Source organism: Schistocerca piceifrons, chromosome 2 (genome assembly GCF_021461385.2).
Source record: "Schistocerca piceifrons isolate TAMUIC-IGC-003096 chromosome 2, iqSchPice1.1, whole genome shotgun sequence".
Taxonomy (NCBI): Eukaryota; Metazoa; Arthropoda; class Insecta; order Orthoptera; family Acrididae; genus Schistocerca; species Schistocerca piceifrons.
The window spans coordinates 232,624,444-232,644,979 of record NC_060139.1 but is presented as its reverse complement, the minus strand read 5'-3'; the positions used below and the strand labels follow the sequence as shown (position 1 = coordinate 232,644,979).

Genomic DNA, 20,536 nt, shown 5'->3' with positions numbered 1-20,536 from the left:
TTATTCCTGCACCCCACCCCCCTGGCACTGTCTCCTTCACTTTTTTTCTAGCACTGTTCTGCCACTGTCATCTGTTTCCACTGCCACTGTGTCCCACTCTTTCTCTCACTCTGTCACTGTCACCTGCACTCTTTCTATTACACAACCACTGTCTACTATCTTCCTTTATTTATTACCTTTCAATCTCTTTGTCACCATTTTCTCTTAGCATAAACAAACGCGAAATTTTGAAGGTGCTGAAGAAGATAGAATGAGACAGCTGGTACCCCACTTTTCAGTCAGTCTTTTAAATAAACACGAACATGTTCGCATTCTTTGAGCTGAGACGAGATTATATGTCCTCTGGCCCCCTTCTTTCCTCTGTTGTAACATGACATCTAACTCAAATGAAAAGGAACGTATTAGTCAGTAAAATTTACATGGTTTACTTATGTGAAATTGAAATAACATGAAACTAATTTTACAGCTCAGCCTGATTTTATGTACAAAAAGCTTTGCACGTTCTTCAGTACTACAAAGTGAGATTTCCAGCTAATGGAGATACTGTGCAGCATATTTACCCGTTCTACGTCACTTTATAATCTGCGTTTTCGCCTCACACCGGATTTTACGCGTGCAAGTAGGGTAACTTTGGCCCTCTATATCTCGCAAACGGATAAACATAATATGAAAATTTTCAAGGTTGTTCGAGATCGCAACCTTAGAAATACAGTGAAAAAAATTAAGCCATTTGCTGTGCACAGCTGTCTCGGAACCCGCGGCTGTTTTCTGGTCCGCTGGTGACGGCGCAACTATAGCAAATAAAAGAGGAAGTGAGGGTTTTTCTGAGGAGCCGGCCATGAGCTAATCACGCCTCCGCAAGTCTCAACAAGCCCCCTTAGACCATATCAAATGCAAAAAGAACCGACCGACTTGCTCCATTGTCTCAGCTCTTGGAAGTATGTAACATACATACTTTGACCCTATATTTTAGTATAGTGACACTAAGACGATCCCCCGTAAAATCCCCTTTTTACGAGCAGCGTTTTCGTACATACTGGTAATCTTGCTGTCGCATACATACCGATACTGTACTTATTTTCTTTATTAATACAAGCAGCAATCATTAGCTTACAAATTCTGAATTTTAATTATTTGTTTGTGGTAGTTATGGGTGAAACCTTTGCTGTTATGACATGCTACAAGAATCATATCACTTACTCGAACATTCGTTACAAAGTAGAGCAAATTTCATTCACGTATTCTTGGGATTTTATATCAGTGAATTTTTGTGTATTGTGAAGACACCTCTAACACATTTCTGGTGGAGCTATGTAGCTTTGAAACTCGTCTGCTAACAAATTTCATAAAAATTGCAGCTGCTTTGGTGGATTTCCTTCCTTCCACAATATACTATTATTCAGTGTATTTAAACTGTATCTAGCTACATTTTTCACTGTCATGTTGGATTGTTGTAGTGCTCTTACCAAATTAAAAAAAAATATTCAGGCAGTATTTCGGCATAGATCAAACGAAAGTTCAAATTATTTCTATATTAACTAATATTTATGTGTAACCAACCACTGCACCAACCACTGCGCTACCGACTAATGAACGTCTGATCATTCGACTTCATGGTGCCTCAAATGCTGAGTCCAAAGTCCGCAGTGAGTAACTACCCTTGACTGTTAGTCATTAATCTTCAGCTCTAAGACCAATAAATTTTTGCGTTTTATGAAATGGGCAGCAGTACATTTCCGTACGTGTTCTACATCTACATCCATACTCCGCTAGCCACCTGACGGTGTGTGGCGGAGGGTACTTTGAGTACCTCTATCGGTTCTCTCTTCTATTCCAGTCTCTTATTGTTCGTGGAAAGAAAGATTGTCGGTATGCCTCTGTGTGGGCTCTGATGTCTCTGATTTTATCCTCATGGTCTCTTCGCGAGATATAAGTAGGAGGGAACAATATACTGCTTGACTCCTCGGTAAAGGTATGTTCTCGAAACTTCAACAAAAGCCCGTACCGAGCTACTGAGCGTCTCTCCTGCAGAGTCTTCCACTGGAGTTTATCTGTCGTCTCCGTAACGGTTTCGCGATTGCTAAATGATCCTGTAACGAAGCGCGCTGCTCTCCGTTGGATCTGGTACGGATCTGGTACGGATCCCACACCGGTGAGCAGTATTCAAGAAGTGGGCGAACAAGTGTACTGTAACCCACTTCGTTTGTTTTCGGACTGCATTTCCTTAGGATTCTTCCAATGAGTCTCAGTCTGGCATCTGCTTCACCGACGATCAACTTTATATGATCATTCCATTTTAAATCACTCCTAATGCGTTCTCCCAGATAATTTATGGAATTAACTGCTTCCAGTTGCTGACCTGCTATATTGTAGCTAAATGATAAAGGATCTTTCTTTCTATGTATTCGCAGCACATTGCACTTGTCTACATTGAGATTCAATTGCCATTCCCTGCACCATGCGTCAATTCGTTACAGATCCTCCTGCATTTCAGTACAATTTTCCATTCTTACAACTTCTCGATATACTACAGCATCATCCGCAAAAAGCCTCAGTGAACTTCCGATGTCATCCACAAGGTCATTTATGTATATTGTGAATAGCAACGGTCCTACGACACTCCCCTGCGGCATACCTGAAATCACTCTTACTTCGGAAGACTTCTCTTCATTGAGAATGACGTGCTGCGTTCTGTTGTATAGGAACTCTTCAATCCAATCACACAATTGGTCTGATAGTCCATATGTTCTTACTTTGTTCATTAAACGACTGTGGGGAACTGTATCGAACGCCTTGCGAAAGTCAAGAAACACGGCATCTACCTGTGAACCCGTGTCTATGGCCAAGTGAGTCTCGTGGACGAATAGCGCGAGCTGGGTTTCACACGATCGTCTTTTTCGAAACCCATGCTGATTCCTACAGAGTAGATTTATAGTCTCCAGAAAAGTCATTATACGCGAACATAATACGTGTTCGAAATTTCTACAACAGATCGACGTTAGAGACATAGGTCTGTAGTTCTGCACATCTGTTCGACGTCCCTTCTTGAAAAGGGGGATCACCTATGCCCTTTTCCAATCCTTTGGAACGTTACGCTCTTCTAGAGACCTACGGTACACCGCTGCAAGAAGGGGGGCAAGTTCCTTCGCGTACACTGTGTAAAATCGAACTGGTATCCCATCAGGTCCAACGGCCTTTCCTCTTTTGAGCGATTTTAATTGTTTTTCTATCCCTCCGTCATCTATTTCGATATATACAATTTTGTCATCTGTGCGACAATCTAGAGAAGGAACTACAGTGTAGTCTTCCTCTGCGAAACAGCTTTGGAAAAATACATTTAGTATTTCGGTCTTTAGTCTGTCATCCTCTGTTTCAGTACCATTTTGGTCACAGAGTGTCTGGACATTTTGTTTTGATCCAGCTACCGCTTTGACATAAGTCCAAAATTTCTTAGGATTTTCTGCCAAGCCAGTACAAAGAACTTTATTTTCGAATTCATTGAACGCCTCACGCATAGCCCTCCTCACACTACATTTCGCTTCGCGTAATTTTTGTTTGTCTGCAAGGCTTTGGCTATGTTTATGTTTGATGTGAAGTTCCCTTTGCTTCCGCAGCGGTTTTCTAACTCGGTTTCTTACAAGTGTATCTGGCTGACGGCTAATGTTATCGTTACAAGGGACGTGAACGCAATCGTGGATACTTAGCAGACAATATTTATGACATCATAGAATAGAATTTCATGTTACGATGCATTTCCCACTATGTTCAAAAGAATGGACCGCTTTGGATTTTAGAAACACGCTTTCTAGGTTACAAGCTGAACCGAACGGACGTCGTATTAGAAGACGACTATCTGAAGCTGGGTTGTAGGGTTCCGTGCCTAAATCTGAAAAGCGGAACCCTTATAAAATAGCTTTGCTGTGCATCTGTCAGTCTATCTGTCTGCCTCTCTGTCCTACTGTCAATAATTCTTTCTCTCAGGACCGGGTAGACGTATCAAGCTCAAATTTATGTCACATATTAAAGTCATTGGCCCATGGGCAGTGTAAAACATTTAAGCTTCTAAGTCGGTGCGATGAAAAGATTTGGCCATTTATGTCACAGGGCTTGAATCATGCAATTCGGTGAGAAGCAAGGTTTCGCAGCACAAGCAATGTAAAATATCTGAAACTTGTTAAATTGTAATTGTTTCACATAAGAAATATCTTTCTGCCATTTGAATACACACTGCATTCGTCATTTGTCAAAGGCATAACACACGAACATTACTACATGCAAACATAAAATGTAAGCTGCAGTCATGTTTTACTAACAAAGGGAGGCCGCCAATTGTGAAATTCAGATTCGATTCATACTGCGCATAGTAAAAGCTCATGGCCAGAGGTGTAATGTGGCAAAGCACCAAGATGCACTTCTCAGCCGTTGTCGAAAAAATCCACAGTTAAAAGAAACCGTTGCCGTGAAATACTCTCTACGATTATTAGTTTTCTACAGCGTCGTGGCGCAGCGGTAAGCGCTCGGGTTCGTAATCCGAAGGTCGCCGGATCGAATCTCGCGCCATGCATTTTTTTTATTATTAGTTTTTTGTAATTCAAATATATATATATACATATACTATTAATGAATTGCTTATGCATGTTGGTGAAGGCGGATCGCTCTCCAATTGTACCGCCTCCATTTTTCCGTTTTTTCAACAGGGTGTACCAAAACTCTCCCGTCCGCAGTGACTTTCGACGATGTTATAAGTTGCGCTAGGGACCGCATCTACCTTCTTTCGAAGTTAGCAGGCAACTACGCTGTTATGCGGCGGCTCGTTTCGGCCCATTCAACATCTGTCCTTCAAGTGTAACGAGCGAGTAACGGAGTTTATATTTCATACCTGCCACAGCGAATTTGTGTTCGTGGGATCTCATTTCCAATTCGAACGTTTGACTTGCGTTATACGTATTCGTTTCGGAATATCGTTTCTACGTCTTCCGTTAACTATACATGGTTAACATTATGAAGACAATTAATAACATTTGTGAAATACAATTTTGTTTGCGGAAAACATAATTATGTTCGAAGTCGCCAGTTTTTCCACGACAAACGACTTTCAACAACTTATTATATGCATAATTGTTGCAACTGATTGCCGGGAAATATATATATATATATATATATATATATATATATATATATATATATCTGAATTACAAAAAACAAATACTAAAAAAAAAAGTTGCATGATGCGAGATTCGAGCCGGCGACTTTCGGATTACAAACCCGAGCGCTTACCGCTGCGCCACGAGGCTGTGGAAAATTATTAATCGTAGAGAGTATTTCACCGCAACGGTTTCTTTTAAGTGTCGATTTTCTCGACAACGGCTGAGAAGTGCATCTTGGTGCTTTGCCACATTACACATCTGGCCATGAGCTTTTATTATGCGCAGTATGAATCGAATCTGAATTTCACAATTGGCGGCCTCCCCTTGTAAGTAAAAAAAATTTTTTTACTGAATCTTCTCTCTCTGCCTATACGGGGTGAGCAGTAATAAAATCGACAAGCAGCAAGTATGGACTCCTGACTGGAAATGGGGAAGAGAAAAAGTCGTACGAGCATGTGTCCGGAAATGCATCGTTGCCACGGTTGATGGTACTGAAGAAAGAAAATTCCTGTGACCACGTGCCGTGTGTTCCTTGTGTGCTGCAGGCTGTGTGACTGACACAGGGTACTGTAAGCAGCAGAGTGGTCCGGTGTTCGTGTCGGGAACAAGGCGAGGCAGCACGACTGTAACAAAACAAGTACCCTCACAGACACCAACCACATTACACAACATTTCAAGCCCTTTTTGGGTGTTTGTGTGATAATGGGTCCTTTCAGACACGCGAACGTGCTGGGGGTCGGCGGACGGGGCGTACACCAGATTTGGACGACCGGGTTCTGCAGGATATTCGAACGAACCCAGCACAGGCTCCAGGCAAGTGGCCCGCCAACACGGTGTAAGCCAAAGTACTTTCATGTGTATCCTGCGTGATAGGTATGTGTGAACGCATGCATTGCATCCCATGGAGGCCACTTTGAACATTTGTTGTCACGTGGACGCTATACAGCTCGGTAATGTGTTCCGGAACGAATTGTTGTCGTCCACCCACACCGTCCGTTTCCGTCATACCACATTTTTTTCTTCATTCTCAGCCAGGAACCCGTCCCTGAAATTTGTCGGTTTTATTAATGTTCACCCTGTATAAACTGAAGCCCCCTGCTCGCTTCTTTTTGTCCAGGTTAGTCTGAGGAACTACCACAGAGTTTCTGAATCGTCTTTGAATTCCTGGGACCAGTACCTTGCCAGTATCGACATCGATAACATGCAAAAATCGTTGAAATTCTAGATTCTGCGATGCATGAGCTATATAGTGGTTGATGGTTGGAGACATAACATCCTTGTTACAGATAGTCTGCGAAAACCAGGCCGGCCGGTGTGGCCGTGGAGTTCTAGGCGCTGCAGTCTGGAACCGCGTGACCGCTATGGTCGCAGGTTCGAATCCTGCCTCGGGCATGGATGTGTGTGATGTCCCTAGGTTAGTTAGGTTTAAGTAGTTCTAAGTCCTAGGGGACTGATGACCTCAGTGGTTAAGTCCCATAGTGCTCAGAGCCATTTGAACCATTTGCGAAAATCAGTTCATAGAAGTTGGCCACTGAAGAATCTTGTATACGACTAGAGTTACCCCCTCAGTGCCAGGTAAGGCCTGAAGATGGAGCACTGAAGCAACGAAACTGGTAGACATACAGTAAATAACATCGTAAGTACGGCTATAGGTGCTCCATTTTTTACGTAAGTGAACGGCCGAAGTCACTCAAACCTCCAATCTGAAGGATGGACATAGGAAAATAATTAACTTCGTACGGAATCCTCAAGTGTTCGAGTGCTACTCGAACTTGGACAACTTTGTATTAGAAGTTGGAGCCTATGAAAATATGCTGTTTCAAGGCATCGACGGAATGAAGTTTTCATTAAAAATTCCTGTTAGTTTTTGTATGGGTTATAACAAAAAAACGTCAGGAACTTATAAAGACGGCCCAGAGCACTCTGTGTGCGAAGTAACGGACAGGAATATAAACTCTTTCCCACTTCTACTGCCGTTGTTAAAGAGGCTTACCGACAATCATTCTTAGGCCAAGAAAATTAGAGTACTGCCTTCCAATAATTAGTGGAGTCGTGGAAACTGTTTTAATTACTCAAGTAGGTCTCTGGTATTAATAATCAGAGTTTGCTCAATCTTTGAGTGGAGTTTCAGATGTGATCAAAAGAAATCCGCCTAAATTTAGTTTTTATTTATTTGTTTGTTTTGAGTCCTCGGAGACTAAGCGTTTAATCCAAAAATCTATGGCTAACAGATATTCAGAGCATTAAATTCTGCATTGATTGAGTGCTAAAGCTTTGCTATTTGATTAAATTTTCCTATAGCAGGGCTACGTCAGAGAATATAAGCGTGCTTGTTCAAATACAGATTTATGTGAATAGGCAGAATATGGCATTGCGGTCGGCAATGCCTATATAAGACAAGTGTCTGTAGTAATTGTTAGATCGGTTCCTGATGCTACAATGGCAGTTTACCAAGATTTAAGTCAGTTTGAATGTGGTGTTATAGTCGGCGCACGAGCGATAGGACACAGCATCTCCGAGGTAGCGATGAAGTGTGGATTTTCCCGTACGACCATTTGAATATCAGAAATCCGGTAAAACATCAAATCTCCGACATCGCTGCGGCCGGAAAAAGATCCTGCAACAACAGGATCAACGGCGACTGAAGAGAATCGTCCAACGCCACAGAGGTTCAACCCTTGCGCAAATTGCTGCAGATTTCAGTGCTTTGCCACCAACAAGTGTCAGCGTGCGAACCATTCAACGAAATATCATTGATATGGGATTTCGCTGCCGAAGACTCACTCGTGTACCATAGATGACTGTAAGACACAAAGCTTTACGTCTCGTTTGGGCCCGTCAAAACCGACACTGGACTGTTGATGACTGAAAACGTTTTGCTTGGTCGGACGAGTCTCGTTTCAAATTGTATAGAGCGGATGGACGTGTGCGCCTATGAAGACAACCTAATGAATCCATGGACCCTGCATATCAGCTGAGGACTACTCAGTCTGGTGAAGGCGTTATAATTGTGTGGGTTGTGTGCAGTAGAAGTGATGTGGGACCCCTCATAGTCTAGATACGACTCTCACAGGTGACACGTTAGCATCCTGTCTGATCACCTGCGTGCATTCATGTCCATTGTGCATTCCGACGGACTTGGGCAATTCCAGCAGGACAATGCGACACCCCACATATCACTCCAACTGCACTAGCTCCACACCATTACAGAGCCTCCAACAGCTTGAACAGTCCCCTGCTGATATGCAGGGTCCATTGATTCATGAGGTTGTTTCCATACCTTTACACGTCCATCCAATTGATACAATTTGAAATGAGACTCGTTCGACCAGGCAACATGTTTCCAGTCATCAAGAATCCAGTGTCAGTGTTGACGACGTCAGGCGAGGCGTAAAGCTTTGTGTTGTGCAGTCATCAAGGGTATACAGCTCCTGAAACCTGGTTGGTAGATTCTCAGAGAGCGCACAGGATAAGGTTATGATTGTGGATGGGGCTGTAAACAGTTACTGTGAATTGCACAATCAAACATACAACTTTATTTTCCTGCATACCACTTGTTTACACATTGCTTAAAAGATCATAATTAAACAATATGCATGAAGGCCTAGTTAAAGAAAACTTGAGATGCCTTCTGGGCTTAAGGCCCAAAACCACACCAAAAACAAGAACGGCAGAAGCCTGGCTTAGAAACCAAGATCAATAAAAATAGAGGGTAAAAATTATTTTTTTCTAAAAAAACATGCAATTGAAAACAATTAGTGGCTGAAGGCCTACACTAGACGTCTGAAGGACAACAATAGTTAAAACACATTAATAAGCAACTACTCCAACCAATAAATTTCTTTCTAAACTTACAACAGAATGGCCAAAAGCCTAATTAAAGAAATATTAACTTATTGCACGGCTGAAGGCCACAAACAAATTTGAAACAATGGCTGAACAAGTCAGACAAACAATTCAAAATAAACCCCTTCCTTCTTATTAAAAAAAATTCCTTTAAAGAATACACATAGCTGAAGGCCTTATTAAAAGGGGTTCACATAAATCCTTGGCTGAAGGGCACACAAAACACATCGAACAACTAAAGGCTTAGGGCCTGGATTACAAACAAGTTTAAGAAAAAAAATTTTTTTTTTTAAAAATAAAATCAATCTTCAATATTTTAATTTAACATGGCTGAAGGCCTTTATGTAAAATTTAAAAAGAACTGAATTAATACACAGGTGAAGGCCTTCTACAATACTTCAAAAACTAAAATGAAAATCACAATCTAAAACAAACAAAGCAAGTGGTGTCCAGAACTGTCCCAAGGGTCGGCCTGAGAAGGTAGCTCAAACGTAAGGTGAGGTGAGACAGGCAGTCAAGAGCTGAAGTTAAATAATCAGATGGAAACCCAAACTAGGGACGGCCCAAGGACCGAACAACAGTTTAACCAATTCCCTTCCATCTGACCAATGGCACAACAACGAAAAATATGAGCCGAGGACGAGGATATGAACAGCACTATGACTTCAGAAATTGGAGTCTAAAAACAGCCAACGAAACAATAACCGCTCTAAGCAAAATATTAACCAAACAACTTAAAAGGCTGTCGAACTACTTGCTGTGCTGGACAGCATCAACATGATGAGGAAAGACACACTACTGGAAAACTTTGCCAACGACCAGGACAGGTAAATGGGGCATTAACGTCCACAGTGCAAAAAATACCACTGTAGCACTTCACTGGTAAGTAACAGACAATTTAATAATTAATCACAATATAGGAAGACGGCTGCAAGATTTCGCCAACTACAACACATCATATGTTGCTGTTAGCCCGAACAACCCAGGGAGCAACAATGTGCAAATGAATGAAGAGATGTCACAATAGCTGAGGTTTCATAACAGGTTAACTGATCACTCAGCTTCAGTGTCCAGGTTCGGTGGGCAACGAAGTTTGTCACTCTCACAGCTGGTGCCTCACGACCCGACAGCGCGTGCACACCGCCAGCGGTCCCGGCCTGGCCTCACACCGCGGAGACTTGCTCACTGCTCCATCCCAACCGACTAACTAGCGGAGAACCCAGAAGTGGTCGGCGACCAAACACACGTCGTCCGATGAGACGACCAACCGAACTGTACACCAAGGTCGTCCCCACTCAAGTTATGTGTGTTGGCAACGGTCGGGCGAGTCATGGCTGTCCGGACCTCACTGCTGCTCCATCCCGACTGAACTCCCGACACACGACGACCCGGAAATACTAGCGGTCGCTCCAAAGATAGTACGACCACAGTCTAACATAACAGTCGCGACACTTCGCCTCTATTTTGTTGCTACAGCGCCAGCAGCGCCCCAAGCGGCCGGTAGGTTGAACTGTGAGTCCGGTACGATCGTTAAAGCAAATAGTGATTGTTTATTTTGATTTATACAATGGTTTTTACCATCGGGAGCGTTTGTAGCGCAATAAATTGCAGCAACAACAGGAAGAAGACACCACAGCTGTCTTTTTTTAGGTTTCCTAAGGATCCTGGGAGGTATATACCATCAAGTTACTAAACTGTATCGTCAGGATTCACTTGCGAACTATATGTGTATAAATGATGAATGTTTCGTTTTAGGGGCAGAAAATGGCTAGTTAATAGCAGACGAGAAGACCTTATGAAGAAAGACCCAGTTTACCTGTATAATAATATTAGTTTTTGTTCGCTACATTTCGAACAAAACCGGTTCATGAACGCAGATAATAACAAACTCGTTTGGAATGCAGTACCCACACTGTTTGACATTCCAAATAAACCCCCTCAACTGACGATGAAGAAGAAACTGCCACAAAGATTCGACAGTCAATCTAATGCTGTAAAACAGTCCTATGACACAGAAGCAGCCAGTTCGACTCTCCATCTATCAGTGCCAGATTCGTGAGAATCATCAACACAGACCTGCTTTGACGATGAAGTGGTTAAATTGAGTGCAGCTGTTCGTGTCTTACAAAAGCGTGTGAAGAGTAAGAATGTGCAGAAGCGAAACTATTACGGGACAAGGAAAGTGCCTACAGACAGATTGTTTGAAAATTATTCAAATATTTGTTTTTTCGTGAAATGTATGTAATCAGCTCATTATAGTGTTTTCAGCATATGTCTCCCACTATTTGGCAGATGCTTGTCCCACTTAGAATAATATAAAGATGAAGGTCGTACTTGTGGCAACAGGCGACAAACACAGTAAGCCTACAGAACGATAAACGAGCTGTCGATCGCTTTTGCATGTAGAGGTACGTGTCTGTGCTTCTTACATGTGAATCTGTGTGTTTATATTCTTTTGATATCAACGTGGTAAGCTGCAATTCTGTCCAATGTCACAAGTGTTTCTTCACGAATGTGTTGTAGCTTGCCATTCTATTCATGGTTTTTGTCCATACTTGCGCATATTTTAGAATCATTTCTAGAACGTATGTGCCTTCTGATACTACACAAACTCTTGGAGGCAAGAAAATAACTCGAATAAATCGGAAATTACGTAGTAAATGGATGCAAACAAACATTATGCTTACGACGCGTCTGACGTTCACCTTACCCGCCGCTTGGAGCGCTAGTGTCGCTCCATCTGTCAAACGGCAACTTTTACAGCAGTGAGTGTCGCGACTGTTATGTTAGACTGTGGTACGACAGTGCTCTTATCGATAAGCTCTGCTGCTGCCACTCATGGGGAGGCAAGCCAGCAACTTGGTGACGATGGTAAATCGAATAAGAAACGGGACGGCAGTACCGCAAATTAAATATGTTAAGCAATAACCGGCACGAACACGAGCCACGCGCGGCTCAGCTCTGAAAGCCCATATCGATGATGTTTCGTTGAATGGTTCGCAAGCTGACACTTGCTGATGGCCCAGTACTTAAATCTGCAGCAATTCATGGAGAGGTTGCACTTTGGGTCACGTTGAACGATTCTCTTCAGTCGTTGTTGGTCCCCTTCTTGCAGGATCTTTTGCCGGCCGCAGCGACGTCGGAGATTTGATGTGTTACCGGATTCTTACATTCACGTTATCCTCGTGAAATGGCCATGTGGGAAGATCGCCCACTTCATCGTTAACTCGGAGATGCTGTGTTCAATCGCTGGTGTGCCGGCTATAAGACCACGTTCAAACTCACTTAAATCTTGATAACTTGCCATTGTAGCAGCAATAACCAATCTACCAATTGCTCCACAGTTGTCTTGCGTAGGCGTTGCCGACCGCACCACCGTATTCTGCCTGGTTACATATCTCTGTATTTGAATACGCATGTCTCTACTAGTTCCTTTGGCGCCTCGTTGTACATGACCATATTATTGTTGCCTAGAATATAATGGAATTTACTGCCAAATATACTTACTTGAAATTTAAAAGAAGCTTACATCATTTCAGCATAAGCTTTATAGAATTATTTCAGTCGGTTTCTCTCAAGTATAGCATTTTTCAGTTGTGTCACTGTCCTTGCCGGGTGCGATATGAGCATTCTACCGACCGCAGGGGTAAGCACGGCGGGCGTTGTGCATGCGACATGGCTTGCTGTGTACAGGAGACGGTCGGGACTGCCTTTCCACGAGACAGATAAAAACAAAACATATTGGATGCCTTCTGGTGACTGCTATATATCGATTGTGGGAATCATAATTCATACAAGAACAAACAAATCCTTAGATACAGATGTGATATTAAGATGTGAACCAACAGTACACATTTCCTCAAAACAATGACAAAAATGGATACAAAGATTACCAAAACAATTACGCACAGTGCGGGTTCGAGTCCCGGTCCGGCACAAATTTTCATTGTCGTCATTCCATTCAACAGCTGACTGTTGTCCTTATTTGGCATTGCGAATTCGATTAATGTAAATGTCATATCTGTCGATGCAGCTTCGTGTAAGCACTTTGATCCGTGTCCTTGTTTTTTTAATGTTAGTTTTTATCCGTTTTTGAATGTGTGTTGAGTAATTTTGTACTGCTTTTTACACTTCAATATCATTCCCGTATGCAAGGATTTGTCTATACATGTCAACACTGTGATCCTACAATCGGTATATCGCACTAGACAGAGGCCAAGTGTTATGTTTACGTATTTGCCAGGACTGTTTAATATGAACTCAAATGGGATTTCTGGGAGGAAATAAATTCTTTTCGTGGAACCCTACTGAGAAAATTTGCAGAACCAGCATTTCCGGCTGCCTGAAGAACGATTTTGCTGTCACCAATGTACATTTCGCGCAAGGGGTGCGAAGACAAGAGATAGCAGAGCCCGTACGGAGGCATAAAGACAGTCGTTTTTCTCTCGTTCCAATACTGACTGGAACAGTAAAAAACAATGAGCAGTAGTGAGACAAAGTACCCTCCGCCACGCACCGTATGCTGGCTTTCGGAATATGTATGAGGATGTAGCTGCAGAAAAATGTAGAGGAAGGCAGAGTTTGGAATACATCCAACAAGTAACTGAGGATGTAGGGTGCCGACGTAATTCTGAGATGACGAGGTAACGGGAGGAGAAGATTTTGTGGCGGGCCGCATCAAGCCAGTCAGAAGACTGCTGACTCAAAAAAGCAAAAGGTTAATAAAAGAGAGGGACATTCTCAGGAAACAAATAACCGCAAAACGAGGATGATGGCCCACAAACAAATCAGACTTAATTCATAAATTCACGACAGATTATACCATCTCTTGTAATTCAGTAACATTCCGCGTTGTAGGCCTATGACAATACTTTGGTGTCAACTACAACTTCATACAGATCTTGAAAAACCCTGGTATGTGATAGAAGAATAACAGATCTGTGTAATTGTAACTCAAGATAAACATCTGTATATGTAGATATAAATGCGATTGTTAGGTCTTGTTGCATTTTAATTTTATGTTTGCAAAGAAATGTATGTGACACATACCGAGTTGTATTATCAGTGTTGACAAGTTTCTTTACTGAATCTAACGCCAATGTATAAAACAAATTCAAACGTGTGATTACTCTACAAACGAACTAATGTGCTAAATATGTGTCTTATAATAATTTTGTAGGTATATTCCGTGGCGTGTGTGGAAACATAGATTTAGTAGTAAAGTGGTGATAAATTAAAACGTCATGCTTCATGCTGAAGATTTACGGCATAGACAGCGAAAATGCAGTAAGTGATAACTTTTTCCTCCCATTATTTTGCTGGAGGTGCCAGAGAAAAAAAATTCGGAAAGATCGGAAATTGTGTGTGAAGTTTGTCAGAAGTAGTAAATGGATTAATACAGTCTGGGTAATTCGTGCGTTCCAAGTAAAGTTGCGCCAAGACAAATACACAGCTTCTAGCTTCAATATTTGTCAAATGGTTAACGTAAGATTTAACCTCTTAATTTTTTTTTTAAATTCAATCTATAATCATGTGAAATACTGAATATGAAGTTTTTATTGCCTCTGGAAGCCATTAGAGAGGCAACCTGCGACTGGAAGTTGAGGACCTACTGCCCAGGTGACGGCTTTAGCCATTTAGAAACATGAATCCATAAGATTCTACAGATAATATTTCAAGTTAACTGCCAGACGTGTAAGATTACGATGTAATGGAACATCTATACATATGAAGAAATGTGTGTGTGTGTGTGTGTGTGTGTGTGTGTGTGTGTGTTCAAATGTGTGTGAATTTCTAAGGGACTAAACTGCTTAGGTCATCGGTCCCTAAACTTACAAACTATTTAAACTAACTTAAACTAAGAACAACACGCACACCCGTGCCCGAGGGAGGACTCGAACCTCCGACGGGACGTGTGTGTGTGTGTGTGTGTGTGTGTGTGTGTGTGTGTGTGTGTGTGTGTGTGTTTGTAATTTCTACAAATCTACAGTTTTATTCTGATCTTGATGAAATTTTACACAATTTATTTTCAAGAGAAGAGGAAGGTCACTGTCTACATAAGATTTCGCTATATTTTTCGAAATATAATAAGGGAAAGGTTGTCACGGAAAATCTTTAACAGTTCTTGGTAGATTTACTTCAAATTTCTACATTGAGATGAAATAATAAACAAAATTAATAGAAATTAAATGTCTAACAAACGAAATATGTCGTAGCAAACGGCCTGTAATTCCTGGCTCGAGAATAAATTACAGCGACAATACCCGTCCTGGATGTAGTAGCATCAGACGTCACTAGATCGTGGGACGAGCAAAGAGTTCGCGAATTTGACAGAAACATGATTGGAAATTCTTATTTATTGATTAGGTGTCGTTTTTACATATGATATATTGCCTAGAAAATATTTTTACATCTTGTTTCACAGTTATTTTTATTACTTATTTATTATTAAAACCCCTTACCAACGATAAGGCAGCTCGTGGATATAGTTCCAACAAACGTCACTAATAGCGGGCCGATCAAAATATCGAGCAGAACCTGAGATTTCTCGAACTGTGGCGTTAACTGTTCGAACAGTTCGGGTCTTGCTCAAACACAGACCCATTTGAAACAGTGAACACTGAACTGAAACAATTGAAGACGAATGCTCCAAAAAACGAATGAGATGCTTATCGCAAACGTAATAACAAATGGCGCAAATAATCATCTTTACATACAGTAAAGACGTATCCATTCGGCGCATACCGTTAACACCTACTGATTCAGAAATGCCCTTTGATTTAGTTCGATTCCAGATTCCCTTGGGGCTTGTGTTCGCTGTGAACATCAATAAGGCACAGGGTCAATCACTTTGCGTGGCAACTGCCGGGCGCCACGCGGGGTAGCCGTGTGGTCTGGGGCGCCTTGCCACTGTTCGCTCGGCTCTCCCCGTCGGAGGTTCGAGTCCTCCCTCGAGTGTGTGTGTGTGTGTGTGTGTGTGTGTGTGTGTGTGTGTGTGTGTGTGTGATGACCTCGGCAGTTTGATCCCATAATAACTTACCACCACCACTAGCAACTGCCGGGCACTGCAGCTAATGATAAATCAATAAATAAATAAGATCCAAACTCGTAGGTTCTTATCGACACATTGTGAGTGTGGCTGGTTAGAACTTTACGAGTGCGGCATTTTATAGCGCCTCATGTGGCGTTCCGCTTTGCATTGCCCTGTTCGAACTGCCCAGTGAAGCAGGCGTCAGAGCGGCAACCCACACGCGTGCCGAAATGTGGCCTCCGGCTGAAGTTGCGCCCCTACTCACCCTCCTCGACGGTTTCGTCCAGCAGCACAGGATTCCCGGTGGCGCTGAGCAGCTCGCCGTTGCTGTCGAACGTGGCCACCAGGTTTCCCAGATACTTGGTGTAGGCCATCGCCTGCACGATGGCCACCTTGTGGCCGCTCTCCTGCGTCACCATCACCGGGTACACGTCTTCGGCGGTGTCATTGTCCGGAGGAGTCCCTGACGTCACAAAAGTACCCTTTTCATTAAGTTTATCCATTAGACAAATGTCATGTTACCGCCTTAGTGATAAAGTACTTTATTTATACAAGATGTTTCAGTTGTATGATCATCATGTTCACAAAACTATTCACAACATCGTGAGTACAGTTTTAACATGAATGTGTACACTCCGTCGCACAGTTTTTATAGACTGACGATGTAATTTATATTACGATACGACAGTGGTTCCCAGTCTTTGGTTCAAATGGTTCAAATGGCTCTGAGCACTATGGGACTCAACTTCTGTGGTCATTAGTCCCCTAGAACTTAGAACTAGTTAAACCTAACTAACCTAAAGACATCACACACATCCATGCCCGAGGCAGGATTCGAACCTGCGACCGTAGCGGTCACGCGGTTCCAGACTGCAGCGCCTAGAACCGCACGGCCACTTCGGCCGGCTTCCCAATCTTTCTTAGACCATCAACCGTGAGTGTAATCAGACATTACTTAGTACCTCCACCCTCCCGCCCCCTCCCTCACATTATCACCAACTTTAACACCTAACTGTACAACGAAAGACTTCTTGGGACACTTTTATTTTTAAAATGGTGAAAGATGAATGATATTTAGTTTGTGTGTGCGCTTGTGTGTTAGAATGAATGAAGAAGGAATTCGTTGTGCATCGCAAGTGCTACCCTCAACTCCACCTCAGAGAAGAAAGCTAACTATCCACAGTAAGGGCAGACACTTGTTACAGAACATACTTCCCCTGTATTACTCTCTCGATTGCGACACTCGCTCGACCTGCGCACTGCAACCCCATTTAAAATTTAACAAGTTCAGATGTGTGCACTACACTTTCTTTTTGTGAATCACTTCATTGCTGCACTCCTTACTTCTTCAATGGTAGAAATTGGATGACTTCAGGCTGTTAATGCTTTATATCTAACCACCCTAACAATAATAATAATAACAAAAATAAAATTGTGTACAGCATTGTAATAGCCCTTTTGTAGTTAATACTGTGTCGAGCTGCCAATTAATTCATTTATCTGTTTCGAAGCGAGTAATGAAGCAATTTCTGGACTAACGCAGATACTATCTACAACTTGGAGAAGACATTTTCTTTAGGTACTAATAGCGTTTGTTACGTATATGACTCAGTTTTATCAAAAAATGGTTCAAATGGCTCTGAGGGCTATGGGACTTAACAGCTATGGTCATGAGTCCCCTAGAACTTAGAACCACTTTAACCCAACTACCCTAAGGACATCACACAACACCCAGTAATCACAAGGCAGAGAAAATCCCTCACTTTTATCATCAGCGATCTGCAGGACAAAGCAAAACATATGTGTGTAATGGTGGACTATGTGAGGAACCTATAACCTCGACCGCGTTAATGCTACTAACTGAGAAAAAGTAATTATTCACAACTTATATAATTAGTATTAGAGTCTTACAAAATTGTGATAATAACAATGATCTTTTGTAAATAATTTAGTTTCGTGACTGAAATAGAATCGAATAGATTCGTTTATATCTCTCCCCTCAGGGGGTAAACACCCCCAGGTTGGGAGCCACTGCGTTGTGATGACAGCGTAATGCTCACGGTTTTATCAGCCGACAATAAAGATTTTATATTTCGCCTAAGATGATTCTGTTAATACTTTTAGGAACCTGATGACGGTCAGATGACTGAAACTGGTTGTATAAGTGAAGTATTATACCAGCAGCTCAAGGTGGTAATGTGGCATTTTTCAAATACATAAGGGCTGTGGGGTACCGGCCCCTAAAATATATTCTTATCCATTTTCATCGTTTATTTTGCACATTTATTCTATTGAGCAGTTTGGATAAAATTTTGGATACTCAGATCTAGAAACAAAGTTGAAAAAAAAACATCTATGCACTTTACATTTTTTTTCAATAAGTAAAAAAGTAACAATGTAATTACAACTCCTAAAACGTTGCTAAGTCAGATCGTTTCATTAGTTACAATAGGCCAATTTCAGCAAATAGACTTCGTAAGGGTAACTGTAAGTAAATGGTACATATTTTTGGTACAATAGTTCTAACATTACAGGCAAATATTAATTAGAAAACATTATTATAAAACTTGTTAGATATGTCATATGGGTTTGACATCCATATGTTATCGTGGTTCTGTCTCTGTGTCTTTGTTTGAAATACACTGCATTGTACTGAGGTGACAAAAGTCATTGGATATTGATATGCCCATACACAGATTGCAATACTATCGCGTACACAAGGTATAAAAGGGCAGTGCATCATGCGAAAAGCTTTCATACGTTATCAAGGCCGCCCGACAGGAATTAATTGCCTTTAAACGCGGATAGGTAGTTGGAGCTAGACACATGGAATATTCTATTTCGGAAATCGTTGGGGAATTCAGTATTCTTAGATATACAGTGTAAAGAGAGTGCTGGCACTTCTGAATGTCAAGCATTATCTCTCATCACGGACGACGCAGCGGCTGACGGCGTTTACTTAACGACCGAGAGCAGTAGCGTTTATGTAGAGTGGTCAGCGGTAACGGACATGCAATACTGCGTGAAATAACGGCAGAAATCATTGTGGGACATACGACGAACTTATCCATCAGACAAGTGAGGCGAAATGTTGCGTTAATAGGCTATGGCACCAGACGACCGACGCGAGTTCCTTTGATAATAGCACGTCATTGTCTGCAGCCCCTGTCCTGGGCTCGTGACTATATCGGTTGCAACCCAGAAAACTGGAAAACCGTGGCCTGGCCAGAGGGGTTCTGATTCCTCTTGGTAAGAGCTGATGGTAAGGTTCGAGTGTTGTGCAGACCCCACGAAGTCGTAAACCGAGGTTGTCACCAAGGCAATGTGCCAACTGGGTGGTGAATCCATAATGGTGTGGCCTGTGTTTACATGGAATGGACTGGATCTTCTGGTCGAGCTGAGCCGGCCGCAGTGGCCGAGCGGTTCTAGGCGCTTCAGTCCGGAACCGCGCTGCTGCTACTGTCACAGGTTCGAATCCTGCCTCGGGAATGGATGTGTGTGATGTCCTTAGGTTAGTTAGGTTTAGGTAGTTCTAAGTGTAGGGGACTGATGACCTCAGATGTTAAGTCCCATAGTTTATTTGCACCACTGGACCAAGTCCATCTAAACACAACCCACCCCATTATGGAGCCTATAACAGCTTGCACAGTCCCTTGTTGACAACCAGGGTCCACGACTTCGTTGGGTCTGCGCTGCCCTCGAACACTACCATCAGCTCTTACCAACTGAAGTCGAGACTCACCTGAGCAGGTCGCGGTTTTCCAGTCGTCTAGCGGCCAACCGATGTGGTCAAGACCCCAGAAGAGGCGCTGCAGGCGATTTTGTGCTGTTAACAAAGGCACTCGCGTCGGTCATCTGCTGCCTTAGCTCTTGAACGCACTGTCCTGACGGATCCGTACGTCGTACGTCCCATACTGATTTCCGCGGTTTTTTCACGCAGTTTTGGTTCTCTATTAGTACTGACAACTATACGCAAACGCCGCTACCATCGGTAGTTATTAAGTAAAGGCTGTCGGCCACTGAGTTTTCCGTGATTAAAGTTAATATCTGATATTTGCTATTCTCGGCACAGTCTTTGTGCACCTCGGAATATTGAATTCCCAAGCGATTTCAGAAATGGAATGTCCCATGCGTCTTGCTCTACCATTCCGCGTTCAAAGTCTATTAACTTCCGTCGTGAGGCCATAATCACGTTGGAAACCGTTTCGTATGAATCACCTGAGTACGAAAGACAACCCCGCCAATGCACGCCCTTCCATGCTTCGTGTTCGCCATACTGCAACCATCTGTCTATGTGCATATCGCTATCCCATGAATTTTGTCACCTCATTGTGTCGCCCCTACATCACGGGAAGCTGGTAGCAGCCGGACTAAGGAATTACCGTCCCACAATAGGCTGCCTATAACACAACACAAACGGCTGCGTTTGAAGTACTGCCATGCGTGGGAAGCAGAGCCTCCTGACCAATGGCATCACATCAGCGACGAGTCACGGTTCACTCCACCACATGAT

The 20,536-nt window shown here is 42.6% G+C and overlaps 1 protein-coding gene across 1 annotated transcript in view; it reads right to left on the bottom strand.

The window, feature by feature from the left end:
• LOC124776922 (apyrase-like) overlaps positions 1–20,536 on the bottom strand; it is a 163,079-nt gene that overhangs the window by 44,594 nt on the left and 97,949 nt on the right. Inside the window, exon 4 of the mRNA XM_047252136.1 lies at positions 16,289–16,486. Coding sequence (XP_047108092.1) covers positions 16,289–16,486 — 198 coding nt within the window. The remainder of the gene's footprint in view (positions 1–16,288; positions 16,487–20,536) is intronic.